Raw genomic sequence first — 20488 nt, forward strand, 5'->3', positions numbered from 1 at the left:
AGGTGGAGGTGGAGGTGGAGGTGGAGGTGGAGGTGGAGGTGGAGGTGGAGGTGGAGGTGGAGGTGGAGGTGGATTGTGCAACCTGGCCAGCTGAGCATTTCTGGGTAAATGTGTTTTGATTTGAGTGCAGTATTAAGTTAGCAGAAAGGTGACTAGCGTGGTTTCTCTTAACTGTTTACAATTTGTATTTGGGAATATTTTGATATTTGGATATTTTTCATATTTGATATTTTGATACTTGATACCTTTGAGACATTTGAGAATAAGAGTGAATTGTGAAGGAGTACTCTGTGCCTTCTAAATTCACATTCACAGGGGTTGACTGTTGTCTCAGACAGAGACAGTCAATACCTCAAATAATGCTAACAGATTTTCAGGCATGACCTCCCCTTGACAAAGCAATGCTGGCTCAGCCCCATTTTACCATGCACTTCCACGTACTCTACAATCTCATCCTTAATATTTAATTCCAAAGACTGAGGTTAGGCTAATTGGTCTGTAATTTCCTGTCTTCTACCTCCATCCCCTTTTAAATAGGGTGCTACATTAGCTATTTTACAGTCATCTGGGATCCTGTCTGACTCCAGTCATTACTGAAAGATCATTACCTATGCCTCTACAATCTCCTCAGCTGTCTTGTTCCGAACCTTGGGGTGTAGTCCATTCAATCCTGGTGTTTTATCCACCTTCAGACCTTTCAGGTTTCACTACACCTTCTCCTTCACAATGCCATTTACACCTATCTCTGTCCCCGGACTCTCTTGACATTTTGCTATACTACTGGTGTCTTCCACTGTGAAGACTGATGCAAGGTACCTGTTCAGTTCCTCCCATTTCTTTGTTCTTCATTACTACTTTTCCAGACTCATTTTCCAGAGATCCAACGTCCACTCTTGCCTCTCTTATCATTTAAATAAAAAAGCACTTGCCATTTTCTTTTATATTACTAGCTAGCTTACTCTTATATTTCATCTTCTCACCTTATTTCTTTTTCAGTAGTCCTCTGCTATTTTTTAAAGACCTCCAATCCTCTAACTTCCCACTAACTTTCACCACTTCGTATGTTTTCTTTTTTGCTTTTATACTGTCCCTGACTTCCTTGTCAGCCATGGTTGTGTTCTGCTTAGTATATTTCTTCTTCCTTGAGATGAATTTCTGCTGTGCCTCCAAAATTACCCCCAGAAACACCTGCCATTACTGCTTCACTATTTTCTCTGCTAAGCTCCCCTTCCAATCAATTCCACCCACATATCTTTGTAGTTAACCTTTACTCAATTGTAATACTGTTACCTCCGATTCCAGTTTCTCCCTGTCAAACTGCAGGGTGAATTCTATCATATGGTCACTGCCCCCTTAAGCTCCCTAATACATCTGCCTTATTACACATCACCAAATCCAGAATTGCCTGTTCCCTAGTTGGCTCTCCCACTGAACTGCTCCAAAAACCATCTCTTAGACATTCCATGAATTCCTTTACTTGGGATCTACTACTAACCTGATTTTCCCAGCTCACCTGCCTATTGAAGTCCTCCATGATTAATGTAATAGTGCCTTTCTTACATGCGTTTTCTATCGCCTGATTTAGTTTCTGCCCTACATCCTGACTACTGCAAGGAGGCCTATACACAACTCCCATCAGAGTCATTCATTCCTTTGTCATTGCTCAACTCGACCCACACAGATTCCATGCCTTCAGATACTATATGATTCTTCCTATGAATTTGATTTCATTTCTTAGGAACAAGGCAACACCGCCCCCTCTGCCTATCCTTTCCAAAGGATGTGTATCCTTTGATATTGAGTTCCCAGCCCTGATCCCCTTGCAGCCACGTTTCTGTGATACCACAACGCCGTACCTGCTAATATCAACTGCACCTTTTATCATATACTGCGTGCATTTAAGTACAACACCCTCAGTTCTACATTGATTTCCCCGCTTCTCGTAGATGTCCCCTTGTCTGCTGTGCCTGAAATTAGATTCCTGAGTCTTTTCATATTCTCTGACCTATTACATGTGCTGGAAATTTTAATAACTTTTATTGACCTCTCTACCACTTTAACTTTTCCATAATTTTCCATGCAACTGAACCCAACCATTAGTTTCATTAATTATGTATCTACTCTTATCAAATATAGAAACAATAAGTTCCAATAAGGAATGAGAGCCACCAAGAAAATTAAATAATCCTACCATTTTTTTGAAAGCGATGCTTTAGAGTTACATCAAAATCTCAGCTGAAACTTTAACTAGGTACTGTACTCAGGAAGACCCAAACTGTTGGATTATCATCTTTTAGATATTGTAGATTCTGTCAATCAACATGTCTAGATCCATGGACCAGGAGTCAAAAGTGACTGTAATTCAAAATTCAATGCTTACAAAACCCATTGTGACAATTTAAAACGAGAATCAGTGCTAGATAAACTGAAATTATCATTTCATTTTATAATTACAAAGACTAACAAATTTCCTGTTCTGCTCCTATCTGACAGAAAGAGACCTCCTGGGTTGGAATGACTGCATGTGGCTGCTGAAAGGGTTTGGAAAAAAGTTTGAGGAAGATGTAATCGGAGGCAATAGTCGACTAGTTCTTGAACAAATAGCAACAGTTATGTGTGATGGACATATTCTACAAAACCTCACAAATATTTTCAAAATAGGCTTCTTTCTAACTTTGAAATTTCAACATGCATATCTTTATTTTAATAAAAGTTGCTAACAAATAAGATTGGAGATGTGTAAAAAGATTACAACAATTTTCATGTGAGACAGAGCCACTTGATGTTTAATGCAGAAGAGCTTTGCTGGGGACAGGGATAGAGTTTCCTTCATTCACACACTGTGGGACACTAGTCTTCTTTTTCTTTCATGGGGGTGGGGTGATTTATGTTGGGGGTTATCAGCACGTCTGCAGTGGCAAGATTCCCTTAGATTTCCTGATGTTATTGGAATTAAATATTAAGCAGTTTGTAACAGACAATCTATCTCAAATTGATCCTTTTGCACTAGGATGCGAGGTGAATTTCTGAGCCTTTACTAACCAGGCAGCATATTTCTTCATGAGAGCAATGAGCCCACTTCAACAAAATAAGGTTTGGAAAACACTTAGATTTGGATGAAAGTCACAATATGACAAAAAAAAATTACTGCAAGAGATAACGGAAGTTAATAAAGTTTAAATTCAGACTTTTGGGCCAACTAAAATTGAACTGAGAAGATAAAAGGGACAACTTAATGAACTTCCATTCTGAGAGGTAGAGCAGAAGCATGTATTGAGAAATCAGGCACATAGTCCACTGAGGCTTCCACCATAGCTTCTCAAACTCACTGCTTTAATTCCCATTGTCGACCTAATGGCAAGTACCACATTGTACTTCCATTCCATCTTACCATGCGCTGTTCCCATAAGAACTCACCCTACCCTGGATATTAGCCATAAAACATCCCTTTTGGCAGCACCATCTTCAAAAACCCACAGTGTACCTGGGAGGAGGGCTGGCATCTGGTGTTTACCCTGCTTGTGACTGTTCACTGGATGGAGATGGCTGACAAGGGCAAGTTAGCACTGATAGGAACCTGGAGGTCCTGGGGAGTTGCACAGGAAGGCCATCTCCTTCCAGGAGATGAGGCTGTGCCACTGCACAATATCTGCCCTGTCAGAGATTGCCACCTGGGTCACTGCCCTATCCAGGCCTCAGAGGTCCAGGCAGCAGTGCCAAAAGGTCATTGCCCTTCTCCATGCCACAATCTGCTGTCTGCTGTCCCATTCACTTTATCTCCACTACTGCACTCATCTCCCACCAAGGCTTCAGCTGTGACAAGTCCTGCAGGAATGCAGAGATACCCGTGCTCTGGCAACTGAGAAAGTACGCATTGTAGTAGCACCAAAATGCTGCCATTGCCAGGCGGGCAGTGTGCTGCTTTGGGCACCACCTCAAACCACTGGCCATGACGCCTTCTGCCTTCTGTGTTCTACAGGTATAGCCACTGAGCTGAGTACATCAGCCAAGAGGAAGCTATCTCCCGTGGGAGGGACTTCCTCAACCTCAGGGGAACAGTCAATTCAGGCCAGGAGGAACCGTTGGCAAAGCTGGACCAGTACCCCCTCCTACTCCACCCACCCAGCCAGCGCTGACACTGAAACATCGGGGGCTTGATAGTCAAAGGGAGTACGGGATAGAAGGCAACTTATGGGTCAACCCTACAGGCTTCACACTTCACCAGGTTATCATCCAAGGCAGGTAAATGTGCCGAGACCTGTCTCACTTTCCAGCCCATCCCAACAACCCCCAACCCCTCTTTCCTCTTAACATCAATGAACGATGGCAATGGGATGACTATGAGCCACCCCCTTGGGCGACTTTCCTGGCCAGCCCTGGCTGACACCCCCAAAGACCCCTGACTGGTGGCCACACAAGTCTCCAATTGTGGAAGACCTTCTCCCAGCTCCTGGCCTGCCCCCTGTGGAGACAAAAGAATAATCATGACCCACTCATTGCAGCATAGAGGCACAACCCATCTGTGCAAAGCCACCTCAAACAATGCCTGGGACCAGTATGGGAGGCTGCCCTTGACTAACTGCAATGGACACCCAACATGGAATTGGGTGAGGACCACTCCCTGAAAACTTTCAGACAGGTCCCATTGCTAGATGCAAATGCACTGAGTTTAGCATGAATGGTGCTCCCATGTGGTGCGGGTGGTAGCCTGATGTTGCTCACTGACATATGAGAAGATGTAAATGCCCTCGTCTGAGCACTGTCAAACAGCATGGCCATCTGCCAGGTTACATGACTGCCCCAATTGCTCGTGCAAGGCATGGCAGAGCAATTATATGCTGTGAGCATGCTGGCAGGCACCAAGTGTACACATTCTGAGATAGCAAAGGAGTAACCCTGGTGGATAGCATTGTGCACATTGCTGACTGGGTGCCATCCCCGTGCTGCTACCTGACTCGATGCAGCAGATGTGTACAACTGGCAGCCAGTGTGCCCTACTTCACAAATATGGGAGTGTAGGGTGCAATTCCAGAGCACTGCATAGAATCCATCCTGGAAGTCAGGTGCCAGTGCCCATGGTGAAAGGCTGATGTTCACAAGTTGAGCCCTGCTCTGTAGTTTGATCACGGGCAACATGCAGGTCACTTGCAGCAAGCAGCAAACTGAACTACCAGGAACCCGCTCTGGTTTTCATGTTGAGTTTACATTGGATGACGAGTTTGGTAAGACTGCAACCTGTGGTGAGTTGGGCTATTAACAGGACGTTCAACAAACAATGAAGACCATCAATTGGGAACTTGCTACTCCCTGGCAAGAATCTGATCACGTTACCTGAGCAAAACATAGATGTTGTGATGAGAGATTTCACTGTCAAGATGACCATCTCACCCGATTCTACCACTCACTTTTCTGTAGCCCACAGGCTGTTCATTGTTTATCAGATTCCATCCACTGTTGCTTATAAGTGGACTTGTACCAAGAATGGACACCTAAAGAATGGGTTTGGTGAAAATAGGCCTTATAATTTTTAATTTAATCAGCAATATAACTTGACCACATTTTCAGGTAATACATGTAATTGCAAAGAGTAGCGGGATTGAAACGTCACAGAATGAGTTAGACAAAATAGAGTTGGTAGAACAACAATAGATAAAAATGTCTGGTTTTTTCAAGGTAAAAATTCCACTCTAGTCTACTGGTCTTTCTATTGTTTACTTAAAAACTGACAGATAATAATGCACTTCAAATAATGGGTGATGTTTGGTCTGCTCTGGAAATGATGCTAAACCCACAGAACAGCTAGTGTAACAGCCCAAAATCCACCAAGGTATTAAAAGCTCTGAAGTAAATTCTGTAATAGGTTCATTGATCAAAATACAAAGGAAGGTCAAATTTCATATCCCAGAAGGATCTCTTGAAATTATAACAACAAATCTGAAGCCAAGGCAGGATCTATGTTTCAAACAAGAGAATGTACTGAACATTGTTAACGATCAAGATAAATTCCTCTGCCAGACAACTTTCAATCTTTTCCTGTCCTCTTTCCCAAGGTTCAATAAATCTCTGTTGACATTACATGAACATACTTCACATCTGAAATAAAAATAACAGCTCATTCATGAGGTTGCAAGATTAACTGCAGCAATCAAATTTCTCCCACAAAGTAGGAAACTCTTTAAGAAAAGAATTTTGCATTTGAAAGCCATGTGGACACATATTGCAGATGTCAGGGTTACAAAGAAGTAAATTCTACAAGGAAGGTGATAATGATAAGCACTTAGTATCTTGGTTTGCTTTCCAAACAGCAAGGAATAACAATTAGAAAATATTCCATTCTCTGTGCTCGTCTATATCTATTCAATTACATCGAGTTGTGAAAACGAATAAAATGTATTAAATACACTTAGTCCACAACAGAGGCAACAGTCCACTGTTTATCATAATAACCTCATATTATTATACAATAGAGTGCAAAAGCATTATGTTTTGAAAGCAATTGACTAATTTCAAACTTTCTTTCAACATTACTGTCTTAGTAAACAACAAATGATAATCAAATGGTAAATTCATGAAAGGTTACTTTTAAGTGATTTCCACTGAAGCAGGTGCACAGAATAGTTTCCCCTCTCCTTACAACCTGATTGAATTGTTTTCCTTTCAATTTATTACCTCTATTGCCTTGACTGGGGCAATGACAATGTAAGAACACCATGATAGCACTAATCTGATATTCTACATTTACTAGAAGATTTTTTTACGCAGGATTTGCAATTTTCAAAAAAAGTATTTAATTGGAACCTATACATAGAATCTTTACAGTGTGAAAGCAGGCCATTTGGCCCATCGAGTCTACACCAACCCTCCAAAAAACATCCCACCAAGACCCACCCTCTACCCTTTCCCTGTAACCCTGCATTTCCCATAGCTAATCCAGCTAGCCAGCATACCCCTGAACACTATGGACAATTTAGCATGGCCAAACCATGTAACCTGCATATCTTTGGGCTGTGGGAGGAAACCGAAGCACCTGGAGGAAACCCATGCAGACAAGGGGAAAGTGCACAAAATTCACACAGACGGTCGCCCGAGGGTGGAATCGAACCTGGGTCCCTGGTGGCATAAATTCACGTGTAAGTGATCTAAAAATTATTCTGCAATACCGTGTCAAATATCTCTTCAAATGACTTGTTTAAAAAACTTATCCCAAATTCCTAACAAACTTTCATGAGATGACTTTGCCTGCTATTTATATCCAGGTTTTATTCCATTTATTTCAAACAGTTTGGGTTGGAAACTTGACAATGCAACATTTATTCTTCAGGTGCTAAACAATGTCCTAGAGCCTTCAACCTGAGAAGCAGGAAGTGATTTCTTTTTTGCGAGTCAGAATTACACCATTCGCCACATCGGTATGGGCTAAATGAAACGTCTTCAGGGCCCAGGACTGAAATCGATTAATACTTATGCAAATAACGGGTCAGGGTGTTGCAGCTTCCTCCATAAGATTGGTTTTCCTAGAGGTGACTGACACAAGCTGTGCTTAGGAAAGCCAAGTCTGCATTGCACAAGGGAGGCCTTAAACAGGATGCTCAACCTGAACTCATGTTCAATACAGATGGGCCACGGTTGGCCCTCAATTTAAGTGTCCTGATCACTGCCAGTACTACCCATCCAGCACTGCTACACCCAGGGCGTTACCAAGGGTCAGTATTGCCATCGCAGTGGCCTGATGTTCCAATCTACTCTTTAAGGGCTCCCTTGCGCAATGCAGACTTGGTTTTCCGAAACACAGCTTGTGTCAGTCATCTCTAGGAAAACCAGTCTTATAGAGGAAGCTGCAACAGACTGACCCATTAGTTGCATAAGTATTAATTGATTTCACCAGCTTAACAATAACAAAAGGCCAGGCTCTAATGTAATCTTTGCTATGGGTCTCATCATTCAGGCATGGAGATGAACAACCAGCTCCAATGCTTTCTTTAAAATATGCAGCCATGCCAAAACCCAAAGTTTTCCACAAGGTCTTGCACAAGTCGGTCTAGCAAAAGAGATTTAAAGGGGCTTCACAGGTAAACAATTCAGCCATATCCTAACACCACGCCAACTCAATTAGAAAGCACGTTGGAAGATACATTGACTAGCTGATCAAATTTCAAGGTCTGTTACTTCTCTATTAAAATAAATGGTTTAATTACTTTGCACATTATCCTTCAGATCACAGTGTAATGTCACAAAGCACAATTTGCAGGCTTGCAAACTGCAACGGATCTGTACTGGATAAAGCTACATTAAATATTTGGGAAAGAGAGAAGGTCTAAAGCACTTCAGAAAATGAAAAGCCTTTTAGGTTACTGCAGTTTGAAATAATTGGCCTTGATTAATAACAATTCTTAAAAAACTCTCTGAAAGCGATCTAATCTTACCAGGCATTTCACTTAAAGGTTTCTGGCACACGGGGGTTTCGTCATTGAATTTTCAATGCTATTCATTGGGAAAACAGTAGGGAAAATAGTTCCTGCTTTCCTATTATGTTCACAAACTATTTTGACTAACCTCAAAGGTATTGCCAGTAATGTCAAATTCAGGGGGTACAAAGGCACCTTCTGGATCATCTGTAAAGAAATAGTAAGGAAAATCAGTCACAAAGCACAAAAGCAATATTGTGGTACTGAATAACATTGAATTGCCTACACATGTACATTTAAAGACCTTAAAAAGATCCTTTTCTTTTTCTCCCCCATTCCTTCACTTCCTAAGGGTTCTCTCTTCTTTACAGATGGTGCACTCCACCTTCACTACAATATTTTGTCAAGAGTTTAATGCCACATGCTGAATTTGGGTTTGAGACAGATTCGTCACGGACAAAGCAAAATCAAGGACTGTCTTCAGGCTTCAATTTCAAAGTAACATTATTTATCATGCTTTTGTACTAACTACTATTACATATGGCAAACATATAACAGGTCCTGACTTAGTTATGATAGGTAATAATTAATCTATCTTCAAGTACTCATTTCCATGCGCTCTCAGTCTGTCTTTCAGAAAGTCTCATTCTAACATTGCTCATTCTGTGGTATTTATACGCAGTGATATGCAGCTCCATAACATCAACACAAAGTTGCTCCAAGGTCTTAATCCCCTCACACTACACTGTCATCTTACTGGGGGTACAGACAGAATGCAACAATTCGCACAGGAGGTAAGTGACTAGCTTTGGTGGCTTATCAAAGACTATCCCGTGTAGACTTAATGATCTATTTCTTGGTTCAAAACTTCTCTGGGCTGGATTTTAGTGGAGAGGCCTGACTCTTTCCACTTAAGGGCAGGTGGTCTGGCTGATGTCTTACCTGCCCACGATATTATAAGGGGCAGCTCAGAGGTGGGCAGGAAGATGGTGGGCTAGCCACCCATTCTATTACACATGTTGCATCTCACCTCAAATTCCTCCCTATGATTTAATATTGAAATTTTTGTGTGCAGGAGAGTGAGTGTTGACAGTCTATTTGTTAACAGGAGCCATTGCACCAAGCTTCAACCTTTAGTTAACATTCATCTGAGCATTTGCAACACCAAACACTGGTAAGAAATGCGGAACAGAAATCCTGCTTGACATTCCACCTTCCCTAGCCTTGGAGCACAAAGGTCATATGTGGTTATCCCTACTGTTGCTCCAGCTAACACATTACAGAGTAGGGAATGAATTTGGACCTTCCTGAGAGTTTGAAACTCTGACATAAAGATTTATAATCAATGGTATTCCAGAAATCTTTTTGTAAATATATGCACTCATTACTATAGTCTACTTGTAACACAACAAGGTTCATGCTTCAGTCTTTTGCAGTGAACATGGAGACATAGTGTGGAACCTCAGGAAACAGACAAAGTTTTAATCTGTACTCCCATTGATTTCCCTAGATTTTTCAGGCTGCTAAATGAACAGAACCCAACATTCTGATTTAGGATTTAACCATTACTAGGGAAACAAATCCACAAATTTTAAACTGAAGAAACAAGTAAATTAAAAATATAAATACAGATGAGTTTTAAGCTGTAAAATTCCTTTGCCTTTATTTTTGGGTACGGTTCAATTTGTGTCCATTGGAAATGAGGTAGATAAGATGTAAAATTCATCTATCTGAAGGCCAAATTAAAAAATTACAAGTACATTCAAAAATGCATCTTCAAGTTTCATAGCTGAGTGTGACGTTCTTGGGACTTGAGTATGGCCAGGCATAGACCAGAATTAAAAGATGTACAAGCCATGCCAATAGGTATCTTTTCTCAAACAGTATCTGTGTGTTTTTTTCCAGCTGGTGGTTTTCTGTATGGCAGTGACAAGTGAATAACATATATAAGATTGCAACTTCAAAATACTGCACTACAGCAGTAGTAAATGGACTGGCATTTACACCCTAAAGTACCTAAACAAATTCAATAAGACAAGATGGATCAGAAAACTTTATCTTGCCTTTATTATATTTCAGGGCTTATATAATCAACTTCATCAAATACTAGCTTTCCTGTAATCAACTCCTGGATTCCAAGTCAAATCAGAGCTAGGCAGCAGAAAATCCAAAAGACTTGAGTTAATATCATTTCATATGATTCATCAATGCATATAGTATGCAAACAATGTAATATATTATTCTCAATGAACACACTGGGAATAGATGCAAGTGCAACGATTATACAAAGAAATAATTTCTTTACTTCCCCAGGACAAGAAAATTTGTATATGAATAATGAAGTTGTGCGTGCTTGGATACGAGGTGTGCAACTTATGCAGAGTGACGAAATTTCATGCTCTGTTGTTTTTATTGAGCTCAAGTGTTTGCGGTCAGTTCCTCCAGAGAACTCATGAAAGCTCCAGATTGAATGCACAATCGTTAAATGAGTAACTTCATCAATTTGGCAGTATTAATGCGGCATTATTTGTTTTCTGCTTCACACTCCTATTTGTATTGTACTCAAGGGAAGATCTATTGGGACAAGAGTTCATTTCTTTTTCAGATTAGTTCTGTCATGATTACAGAAGTGTCATCTATTACAAACATTTACCATATTTCTAAAACCATTTTGATTTTTATTTAAACAAAAATGAAACTGGACTCCAAGTTTGCAGACTTTAAGATAATAGGTTATATATCAGATTTGTGATACACTAGGAGTGGAGGCGTGCAGTAGTGCAGAGGAAATCCAGAAGTGAGTGAAGTTCTTATCTGTCTTTTTTCATTAATCCTGCTAATGCATTGCTATATCATTTCAGGGTTTCCAGTTTATGAGCACAAGCAACGGTGACAACAACTTGCTCAAGATCATTTTAACACAAATATTTAAAGGGGCACACCAAACATTAAATTTGGTAGTGCTACAACAAAAGGATGTTCAAAGTCTGTGCCACATTTTAACGACAGCTCCCCAGACATGCTTCTGCAAAGGCTCCATTTAGAAATACTCTTCTGTACTGATGGGAGGAGGAAGCCTGCAAGTGAAAAAAAGAAAACCTGGCTGTGGATTGTCCATGAGGTCAGCAGCAGGAGTGTGGCGCCACACTTGGGGATTCAATGCCGAAAATGGTCGAATAGACAGAGTAGGACAGGAAAGCCAAATTCAGTGGCCAATTGAGGGTACTTATACTCCAACAAATAATGTATGTTCAATGGCTGCCACAAAAGGCACTGACAACAAAGATAGAGATGATAATGGCAAGCCAGCTAGTATGTTGTGTATAATTGTATTGATGCAAATATCCCCCTTTTCATAAACAAAAATGTAAAACTATCATTTGAAGCTACAAGTTACCCAAAATAGACGATCAAAGAAAAATTATGACCATAGCTACATGAATACTAAGCTGTGTTGTAGGCCTGACCAAACCCCTTTCAAATACACATCTTATTTAGAGGCAAATATAAGGTGCTTTGTTCCAAATGTAAGTTTAATGGTTACACTACTTTGCTTTAAGAAAAAAAATACACTTTATTCTTGCCCTATAGTTAAAATACAAACGGAAAAAAGAAGAATTGGTATAACTTTAACTCTAACTCTATTGAAAATTTAACAGAATAGTAGATTTTTTAACGACTAAACAGCAACTGTTCTAATATAGTAACATCCCATAAAGACAAACTTGGCAAAGGTAAATTCAGTAAAATAGATTGACTCACATGCAATGTTTCTCCAATCCAGGAGAAAAGAACATCAAGCCAATATTCTGGCAGAGAGAGGGAACTCCAGCGTTTTGCTGCAGCAGTGAGAGGTGAATGGCAGCTTCAATATCCCAACAACTAATGAAAGCTAAACTAAAACACTGGTTCTGTGGGACCCTGACATCACTCATTCATGCTGATTCTGTTGTTCCAATTATTAAAAAACCTACAAGCCTCACAAGCTGTTTACTTTATTGACTCAGAGCACACAACTCATTACCTACGGCTCAAAGCCGCTGTTCAAAAAAAATCCAGAACAAAATACATCTTTTAAAGCCACTGTATCGTCACATCTGTTCCACATTCATCAGTCTCTGCATATGCACTGCATACATAATCTTGAAATTGTGCAGGTCTTCTAATGGGACCATGCATGATGTCATTGGCTGTTCATCTGGTGTCTGTTCCTTGCCAGAGTAATGTACCTGTTGTTCCCGTGGTGAGTGTTGTTGCCATGGAAACTGTTGTTGCTGATCTATATCTGTTGTTGGGAACAGTGAATCTCTGGGACCACTGGTCATTCTGTGCAGATGGGGAGATGACAACTTCCAGATCAGCTACCTGCCGTGAAAGAACAGCTTCCCTAGATGTACATATGTCTGCAGTTCTGATAATATAGCTGGTCATTCATGTTCACTGCATATGACTGAGGTGACAATTGCTCTACAAGTTGTCACATGGACTGACATTTGTTGAGTCCGTTAAACATTTGCATTCTGACTGGCTCTCCAATATTCAGGTCTGGCAATGAATCAGAAGTTTTATCAATGTGAAATTGGCTTTCTGTCATTTCACCTTGATTTTGTCTCTCAAATCGAATACGACTTCTGGCTTCAATCGATTCTTCATGATTGAAAAAGTAATTTAGACGTGTCATGACATTAAATTTGATTAGATTGCTTTCCATGTGTTTCTCCATTCAAAGATTGCCTTACACTAGTTAGTACTGGACTTAGTCAACATCTCTATGAGCTCTTCAACAATTTCAGTGCTGCTGTGCCTCTCCATATGACTAGGATGTGTGGGGATGATGTATGGTGTTGAATTTCCCAATCCACTCCTATGCCCTGGACGTAAATACAACTAGTTGTCCTTACTGCATAAACATTGCTCCAAGTCACTAGCATCACGCTGCAATGTGACTTCATCATTGACACTGTAGTACCTCAGCACTGTTTTGTCATCACTCCTTGTTTGATTCTAGTGATAGATGCTTCTTGTTCTGTTCCTGAACAGTACGTACTAAACAAGGTACTTGCATAGAGGGTCACACTCTGATGGCATATTAGACAAGAACTTTGCTAAACAGTCCACGAATCCAACACATCATTGCATTGTTTTCACATTTGTTGATCACTCAATCTCTGCTCTTACCTTATCAGGATCAGGGTGAAATCCTTTCACTGCCAGTATATAACCCATTTCTGAAGAAGGGTCTAGGACCGAAACGTCAGCCTGCCTGCTCCTCTGATGCTGCTTGGCCTGCTGTGTTCATCCAGCTCTACACCTTGTTATCCCCTATATAACCTATGAACTTGATTTCAGGCTTTTCCAATTGCATCCTTTTCTTATTCAGCTTCAAGTTCAACTAGCAAACTCTCTAGCAGTGGTGCTAGATTTTGGTTGTGGTCATTCATGGCTTCTTACATTGTGTCTCCATATCCATAGCCGAACAGATCATCCACAAAACTTCCACTCCAGGAAGATCACGACATCGAGCTGTCTGCTTTGCTACTTTTTGGGAGCAATGGAAATGCCAAACAACATCCACAATCATCTGCATCTGTGTGTGAAACAGCTGTTTTCATCGAGATTCATTTGTCAGTAACCAGTCTTCACATTGAGAGTCATAAGCTTGCCATAGCTAGTTGTAACAAAATTTCTTTAATGGTTAGCGTGGGATAGTGAGATCGCTTGAAGCTTTATTCAGATCCTTTGGATACACTGAGTTTCCAGAGTTTTTCACTTCTACCTTGCTGTTAATCCATCTGTGGAAGTTTCAATTTTTAATTACTCTTCTTTTCCACATCCTCTACCTGGTCTTTCAGGGTGGCCTGAATTTTCCTTGGCAAAGGCTGTGTTGGTGCCACACTCTCATCCACTTTGTGAAAATATTTACCAGGAAGGCACCCAAGATTTGTGAAAACACTTTTGTAATCTTCTCGGATTTATTAGGCAGTCAATGACTTAGTGGCCTGTAAGGCACTGAAAGTCTCTTCTGGCATGTTTAAGGTTGTTAGTCTAAGCTTTAGACTTTCTTTAGCTGAGATGAACGGATTCTACTTAATGTCTACTATCTGGAAGCCCAGAGATTCATTCCCATTGCATTGGGCTCTCACCTCAGTTTGCGCTCTTAGCATCAGTATTGATTCATTAAATAGCCTCAATGTGCCTTTGAGGATTTCATTTCTGGATCACCAACTGGAGCAACTTTGTACAAATCTGTAAGGCTCATGGTGTTGACAATTCACCAATGTTAGACACGTCACCTTCACTTGACACTCTCCTTCTGCTGTCATTATTCTAACTGTCACAAACATTTTATCACTTTTAGATGTGACAACAACAATCTCTTCTTTGGTATAGTATATGATTTGTTAGTCATTGGCTGACAATTCTCCTATAACCAGTTTTATTGGTTCATTTCACTTTATTCTAGTTCTAGATCATAGAAGCATAGGAACGTGGAGAATAGAAGCAGTAGTAGGCAATTCAGCCCTCAAGCCCACTTAACATGATCATGGCTGATCATATCCTGGTCTCAACTCTACTTTCCTGCCTGCTCCTCATAGGCCTTTATCCTGCTTTTCATCAGAAACATATCTATTTCTTTCTTGAATCTGTTGATTGATTCTGCCTCCACTGCACTTAGGGGCAGTGAGTCCCATGGATTCACAACCCTCTGAAAGAAGTAGTTTCTCCTCATCTCAATTTTGATCCTACCTCCTCTCACTCTATATATTTGCCCTCTTGTCCAAGACTATCCCACAAGGGGTACATCTGTTTAACATTCGCCTTATCAATCCCCTTTAGCGTTTTTATATACCTCAATCAGATGCCCCCACTTATTCTTCTGAACTCCAGCGAAGACAAACCCAACCTATTCAACTGCTCCTCTTGCAACAGCCCTTTGATCCCTGGAATCAATCTGGCAAACTTATAATATGTTCATATGTAACATAAATATGGGGATTAAAAAGTGACATCAAAGCTTTCAAAATCTGTTTGGTTTTTCTGCTCCTCAGTGAGATCTAGGTTTCAATATAGCTGGCAGCACTCTTTCCCCAGCACGGATAACAGCAATGCTATTAATTGCTCAAGCTTTTCACTTCATTTTGTAATTATTTCACAGTTTGCCACTGAGAGTGGAAAGAGTTCCAATTTTGAGTCATATTTTCTTTGATTCACAAGCTTTAGTGATTGGAAAATACATGCCATTTTAACACACCCATTAATTCAAAGTCACAGACTATTTTTTTACTCCTAGCTGATTCTTTTGATCTCCGGCTCTCTTCAACCTTTGAAATCCACACATTTTTAGCTGCACCATCCCTGACGCCATATTGCAAGCAATGCATGTTTAGTACTGCTGTAAATTGCACACAAAGGCACTTACAGAGGTAGAGATCACATGACAATAGCAAACCTGCTGCACCTTCTCACATCACTGAACTTCCTGTCATATAGGATAGCTATGGTGTAGTCTGGCCGGGTGTTCCAGGATAGTAAGCCAGCGACAATGACAGAGTAGCAATTGAGTTTCAAATCAGAGTGGTGTGTAACTCGGAGGGGAATTTTCAGGTAAAATTACACTCCTCCAAACACCAACCACCTTTTTCTCTTTTGAAGCCTAGTCTAGAACACCATTCCTCACATCAATTTAGTCTTCCAGTGTGCACATCATATTTTGCCTACCCACTTGATCCCTTCCTCATCTGTTCACCCACAATTGACACTCACCCTCATCCTTCTGCATGGTCATGCTTTGCCCTCATAGTGATTCTCAAAAAATACCTTCCATCTATTCATTCAACAGATGCCATTTCTCTCACTTATTTTTCTTTCCTTTCCACCACTTACCCCTTAAAGAAGGCAGCACAAAACACAAGCAAGAGACAGAGAGCTCAAAATAGACCTCTAGCAATCTCACAGCTGCAGGGAAGGGGAGGCTGGACGCTAGTGAAGTTTCAATGTAGCTAGCTGTCAGGGCTGGTGAGCTCTCAGCTATCCAGGAACATGATTCAACATCAATCATATGACATTCAAATTCTGATCATGTGCACAATGTATACTTAAAACATTCTTACCTCGATCATTCTAATTTATGTCATTGTTATCCGACAGGTCCTTTAAATATTTCAAAGGAGATGATCCAGGAGGATGCACCAGCCGGTCATGCCTTCCTCCAGGGTTCACTATCACAGCATTCACTGCTCAAGATACTCGCAATTCAATGGCACTGACAAAGTAGATACTTGGGTTTCACTTCATAATGTACTACAACTTTTCTTTTGTGGATAGAATGACAGCATTGCTGGTAAGGCCAGCATTTAATGCCCATTCCAATTAGCCTTTACGATGGTTGTGGTGATTAATCTCCTTGCACCATTTTAAAGTCCTTGTCACGTGGGCAGCTAATACCCAACAGAACTCCAAACTTCTGATCTGCTTTTATGGCCTCAATACATTAATGATGGTGAATTCAGAAATGGTAATGCCACTGAGTGTCAAGGATCACGGAAAGGACTGTCTTCTGTTGAAGCTGCACGTTACATATCATGACGGCTCACTTAGCTCTGTCTACATAATACTGCTTCCACTCTATAGCAAGTGTATGATTCTGCAGTCACTGCAGGGTTGCCACCTCATTTTTAGTGTGACAAGTGATGAATAAGAGACAGGTCAGTGAACAGCTCATGCTGGAGGCAGTGGAAGCCTCGAAATTCTATTTAGCTAGACACAGAAGCTGTGCATGGGGACTGTCAATGAATGGGATAATTCTGAACAGCAAATAATGTTTAATGTACTGGTTTGCATACTGTGCATGCTTACAAAGATTCTATCTCAAGCATGTGTGGCATAATGTTGAAGGCCTCTGTGTGGAAATCTTCATCAATGAAGAAAGGGTCCACCTACATGGAGAATTAAATTTAAAAATCAACTGAGTGTAGGCCTTCTCTAAAAGTTTGCTCACATTGAAGATGACTTAAATAAGCTGAAATATTTCACTTTCATCAGTCATTAAGTGACTCCTAGAGTTCAAGGCTAACTGACGGACCATGACAGAGACAATGATGAAGACAGACCTGAAAGTGGACACTCCACTCAAAGCAATTCCACTTCACCTTCTGCCCTCATACCCATCCTCAATCATGCTATCTCATACCTTGGTAGCTGAGTCTGCTCCTGCAAAGGCCTTTGGCAGGATCCTCATGGGATCCAAAACTAACGGAATGTCATCAGCTAGAGCAGGGATCTTAGCAGTCTGCCATTATCTCTGCTGAAACCATATGAATGGGACACAGAATGGGCAGTAAAAGGAAGAGGTCAGATTCAGCTACATATGTATGAACATGGATGCATTACGTTACATTTGATTTTTAAGTTTGTTTCATTTTTAAGCACAATGATTGCTGCGTTCCATTACATTTCCGTCTTGCCTATTTATTGGTTTCTGCCTGGAAAGCAGCATTCTCAGCTGGGAAGAATGGGAAGGCATGAATTGATACCGAGCAATGTAGGGACGTAAAAGGAATGTTTGTTTGTTTGTTGGATTATATTGTGTTATTGTCATTGTTGGGGGGGAATGGGGGGATGTAATTGCCTTACGGATGCACTTGTCTTATGGCTGTTTTGTGGAATCTAAGGTCCACAAACTTCATATAGAATAAAGCAGTGAGTGCTAAATGTAAACACTGAGCTTTGTGGGCTACATGACTATGGACACCTCAACAGCATAGAGTGAAATGCAAGAAGAACCTAATATGTTATAATTCAAAACTAAAAAGAGAATGTAGTTAACAAATTTAAGTTCTTAGTCAACATCTATCCAAAACTAATGTCTACATTATTTAAAAAAAGACTATGTATATCCACTGCTAATGGTTTACATTGTAGGTAGTGTAGACAGGAAATGCAATTAAACCATGAAAACCACAAATGGCTAGTTACCTTTTTCTGATTTATAGATTTGATTATGTTATTACTGCCAAGTTCTGTCTCTGCCAATCATTTAAGGAATGGTTCAGGTTCTATGCGTAATAATTCAAATGCAACAGCCTTCTTTTGTCACAGTTTCCAAAGTTTTATTATCTCCTGGACTTTCAACTTAAAAGGAGCTTTTCCAAAACTGAAATTGCAATTCATTGATTAGATTATCATCCAGAACATGTCCAAGGAGGCGTTTTTCCAATTAGTAAATGAAGATAATAATCAGAGTACAACAAAAAGGAACATCAGTCATCGAAGTTATGAGAAATCGCATCATGTGAAATTCTCTGAAGTTCAGTACTATTTGTGTCAGAAAAGTTTTTGAAGAGCACATAGTACTTACCACTCAGCTGCTCCATGAAGCAAACATTCCCATTAGCATTGAAAGCCAATGTATCTGGGGTGATACAGAGAGTATGAAAGAGTGGAGTGTGGGAGATGCTCTTCATTGAAAGGCAACATTCTAGGCAGGCTGCCCAGATATCCTGTTCACTGAGGCAGCTATCTCGTAATGACAGGATGTCAGCAAGGGACACATTCTCCTGCCAAGTAAATACATAAATTAAATAAGAAACTAACAGTGACAGCATGAGAAACAGGTTATTATTTTTAAATTTCATTTGCGTACAGACACAGCCTATCAACATTACCCACATTTTCATAGCTTTTCTGCAGAAAATTAAGAAAGAGGATCATCTTAGTAGGCAGATTAAATGTAGATTACTTAAATAAGAAGATTTAATTATACTTTGAGTCATCACTATTGATATGAACAGTCTAAAACAAATGAATTTCAGGCAACAATTGTTCTAAAACCTAAGTTTTTGCTGTAGGTGGAGAACACAGCAACGTATTAGTTTTTCTCAGTGGAGAATTCAACTCGTGACATTTGTTTGAATTCGACACCTTCTACAGGGGATCAGTAATGTCTGTGTAGTGGGCAAGCATTTAGAAAGCAGTTCAGTCAGTCAATCAAACTGAAGAATCATCACAAATGAAAAAGCAGGAAGTAAAATATGGCAACTGGAGTTAAATTCAAAGCATTTCATACAATGCGAATGGAAAACTAAAACATAGACACATTAAAAGAAATACATAAAAGAAAAAAAATCACAAGCGCTATATAAAAATAAGTTTTTTTTAATATCTGCAATATTATTTTTCTGATGAAATTTGATTAGGGATTTCACATTTGTAAAATTAGTTTTGCTGTGTACAGGGTTATAAAAAACTCATATTACTCCAGAGCAAGCTAGGTTTAAATTTCTTATAGGTCTTTTGTGTGATTATAATGGGCAATTATGTGAAATTAGCATCTTAATCTTCAGTTCCATTGGCAAAGCTACAAATAGCACAGTATATCTGTCAGTACGATTATCAATTCTGGGATTTTAGTATTTAACTGCGCATGTGTTGATGGCTCTCATCAGAGGTAATATACAGCTGCAACCAGTGGGTAAGACTCCCATTGCAAAAATTAAATTAGGTTACGTTCTTCAAATGATAGCAATCCTACACATACACACAAACAGTTTTTGAATAAATTAGCATTACAGGATCTGGGGAAACCACAAGGTGAGCATGCACAAACACATGCCACCATTTTACTGCGATTGGAGAGCTCAGTTCCTAATGCTACATTAGCACATGTCCCCAGAACTCCAAGTATTCCTTTTCTTTTCATTGTGAAAATTGAAAATGAATTATTTATCGCTAATCACCACACCTGGAAGGCATATTGGGAAGGATGCATTGATTCACACCGCAAGGAAGTAAGTAGCCTTTCACAGGACAGCTCTCCTATGCAGCTGGTGGCTACCCAGAAGCCAAAGGGGAGAGAACTTTCTGACATATCAGAGCTGAGAGGCCAGAAGTGATACAAATTTTCATATGGATCTTTGGTGGTAGAAGGTGATTTACAAAACAAGTTGCATGCTCTGTTTTTGAAACTATTAAGCTCAAACTGAAAAATACTGGTTCTATTTTAAACACAACCAGAAATAAGATTTTGAGGTTTTGTCTGCACTAAAGTAGATCTCATACATTTTCAAAGAAAATAAATTCAAAGG

The 20488-nt window shown here is 40.0% G+C and overlaps 1 protein-coding gene across 1 annotated transcript in view; it reads right to left on the reverse strand.

Annotated features, from left to right (window-relative positions):
• The window catches only part of LOC109932442 (kinase non-catalytic C-lobe domain-containing protein 1), a 176718-nt gene that overhangs the window by 127025 nt on the left and 29205 nt on the right, over window positions 1-20488 (reverse strand). Inside the window, exons 2-3 of the mRNA XM_048609238.1 lie at window positions 18763-18961; window positions 8554-8612 (exon numbers count right to left, since the gene is read on the reverse strand). Of these exons, the coding sequence (XP_048465195.1) occupies window positions 8554-8612; window positions 18763-18961 (258 nt within the window). The remainder of the gene's footprint in view (window positions 1-8553; window positions 8613-18762; window positions 18962-20488) is intronic.

The sequence above is a fragment of the Rhincodon typus genome, chromosome 20 (genome assembly GCF_021869965.1).
Source record: "Rhincodon typus isolate 14 chromosome 20, sRhiTyp1.1, whole genome shotgun sequence".
Lineage (NCBI taxonomy): Eukaryota > Metazoa > Chordata > Chondrichthyes > Orectolobiformes > Rhincodontidae > Rhincodon > Rhincodon typus.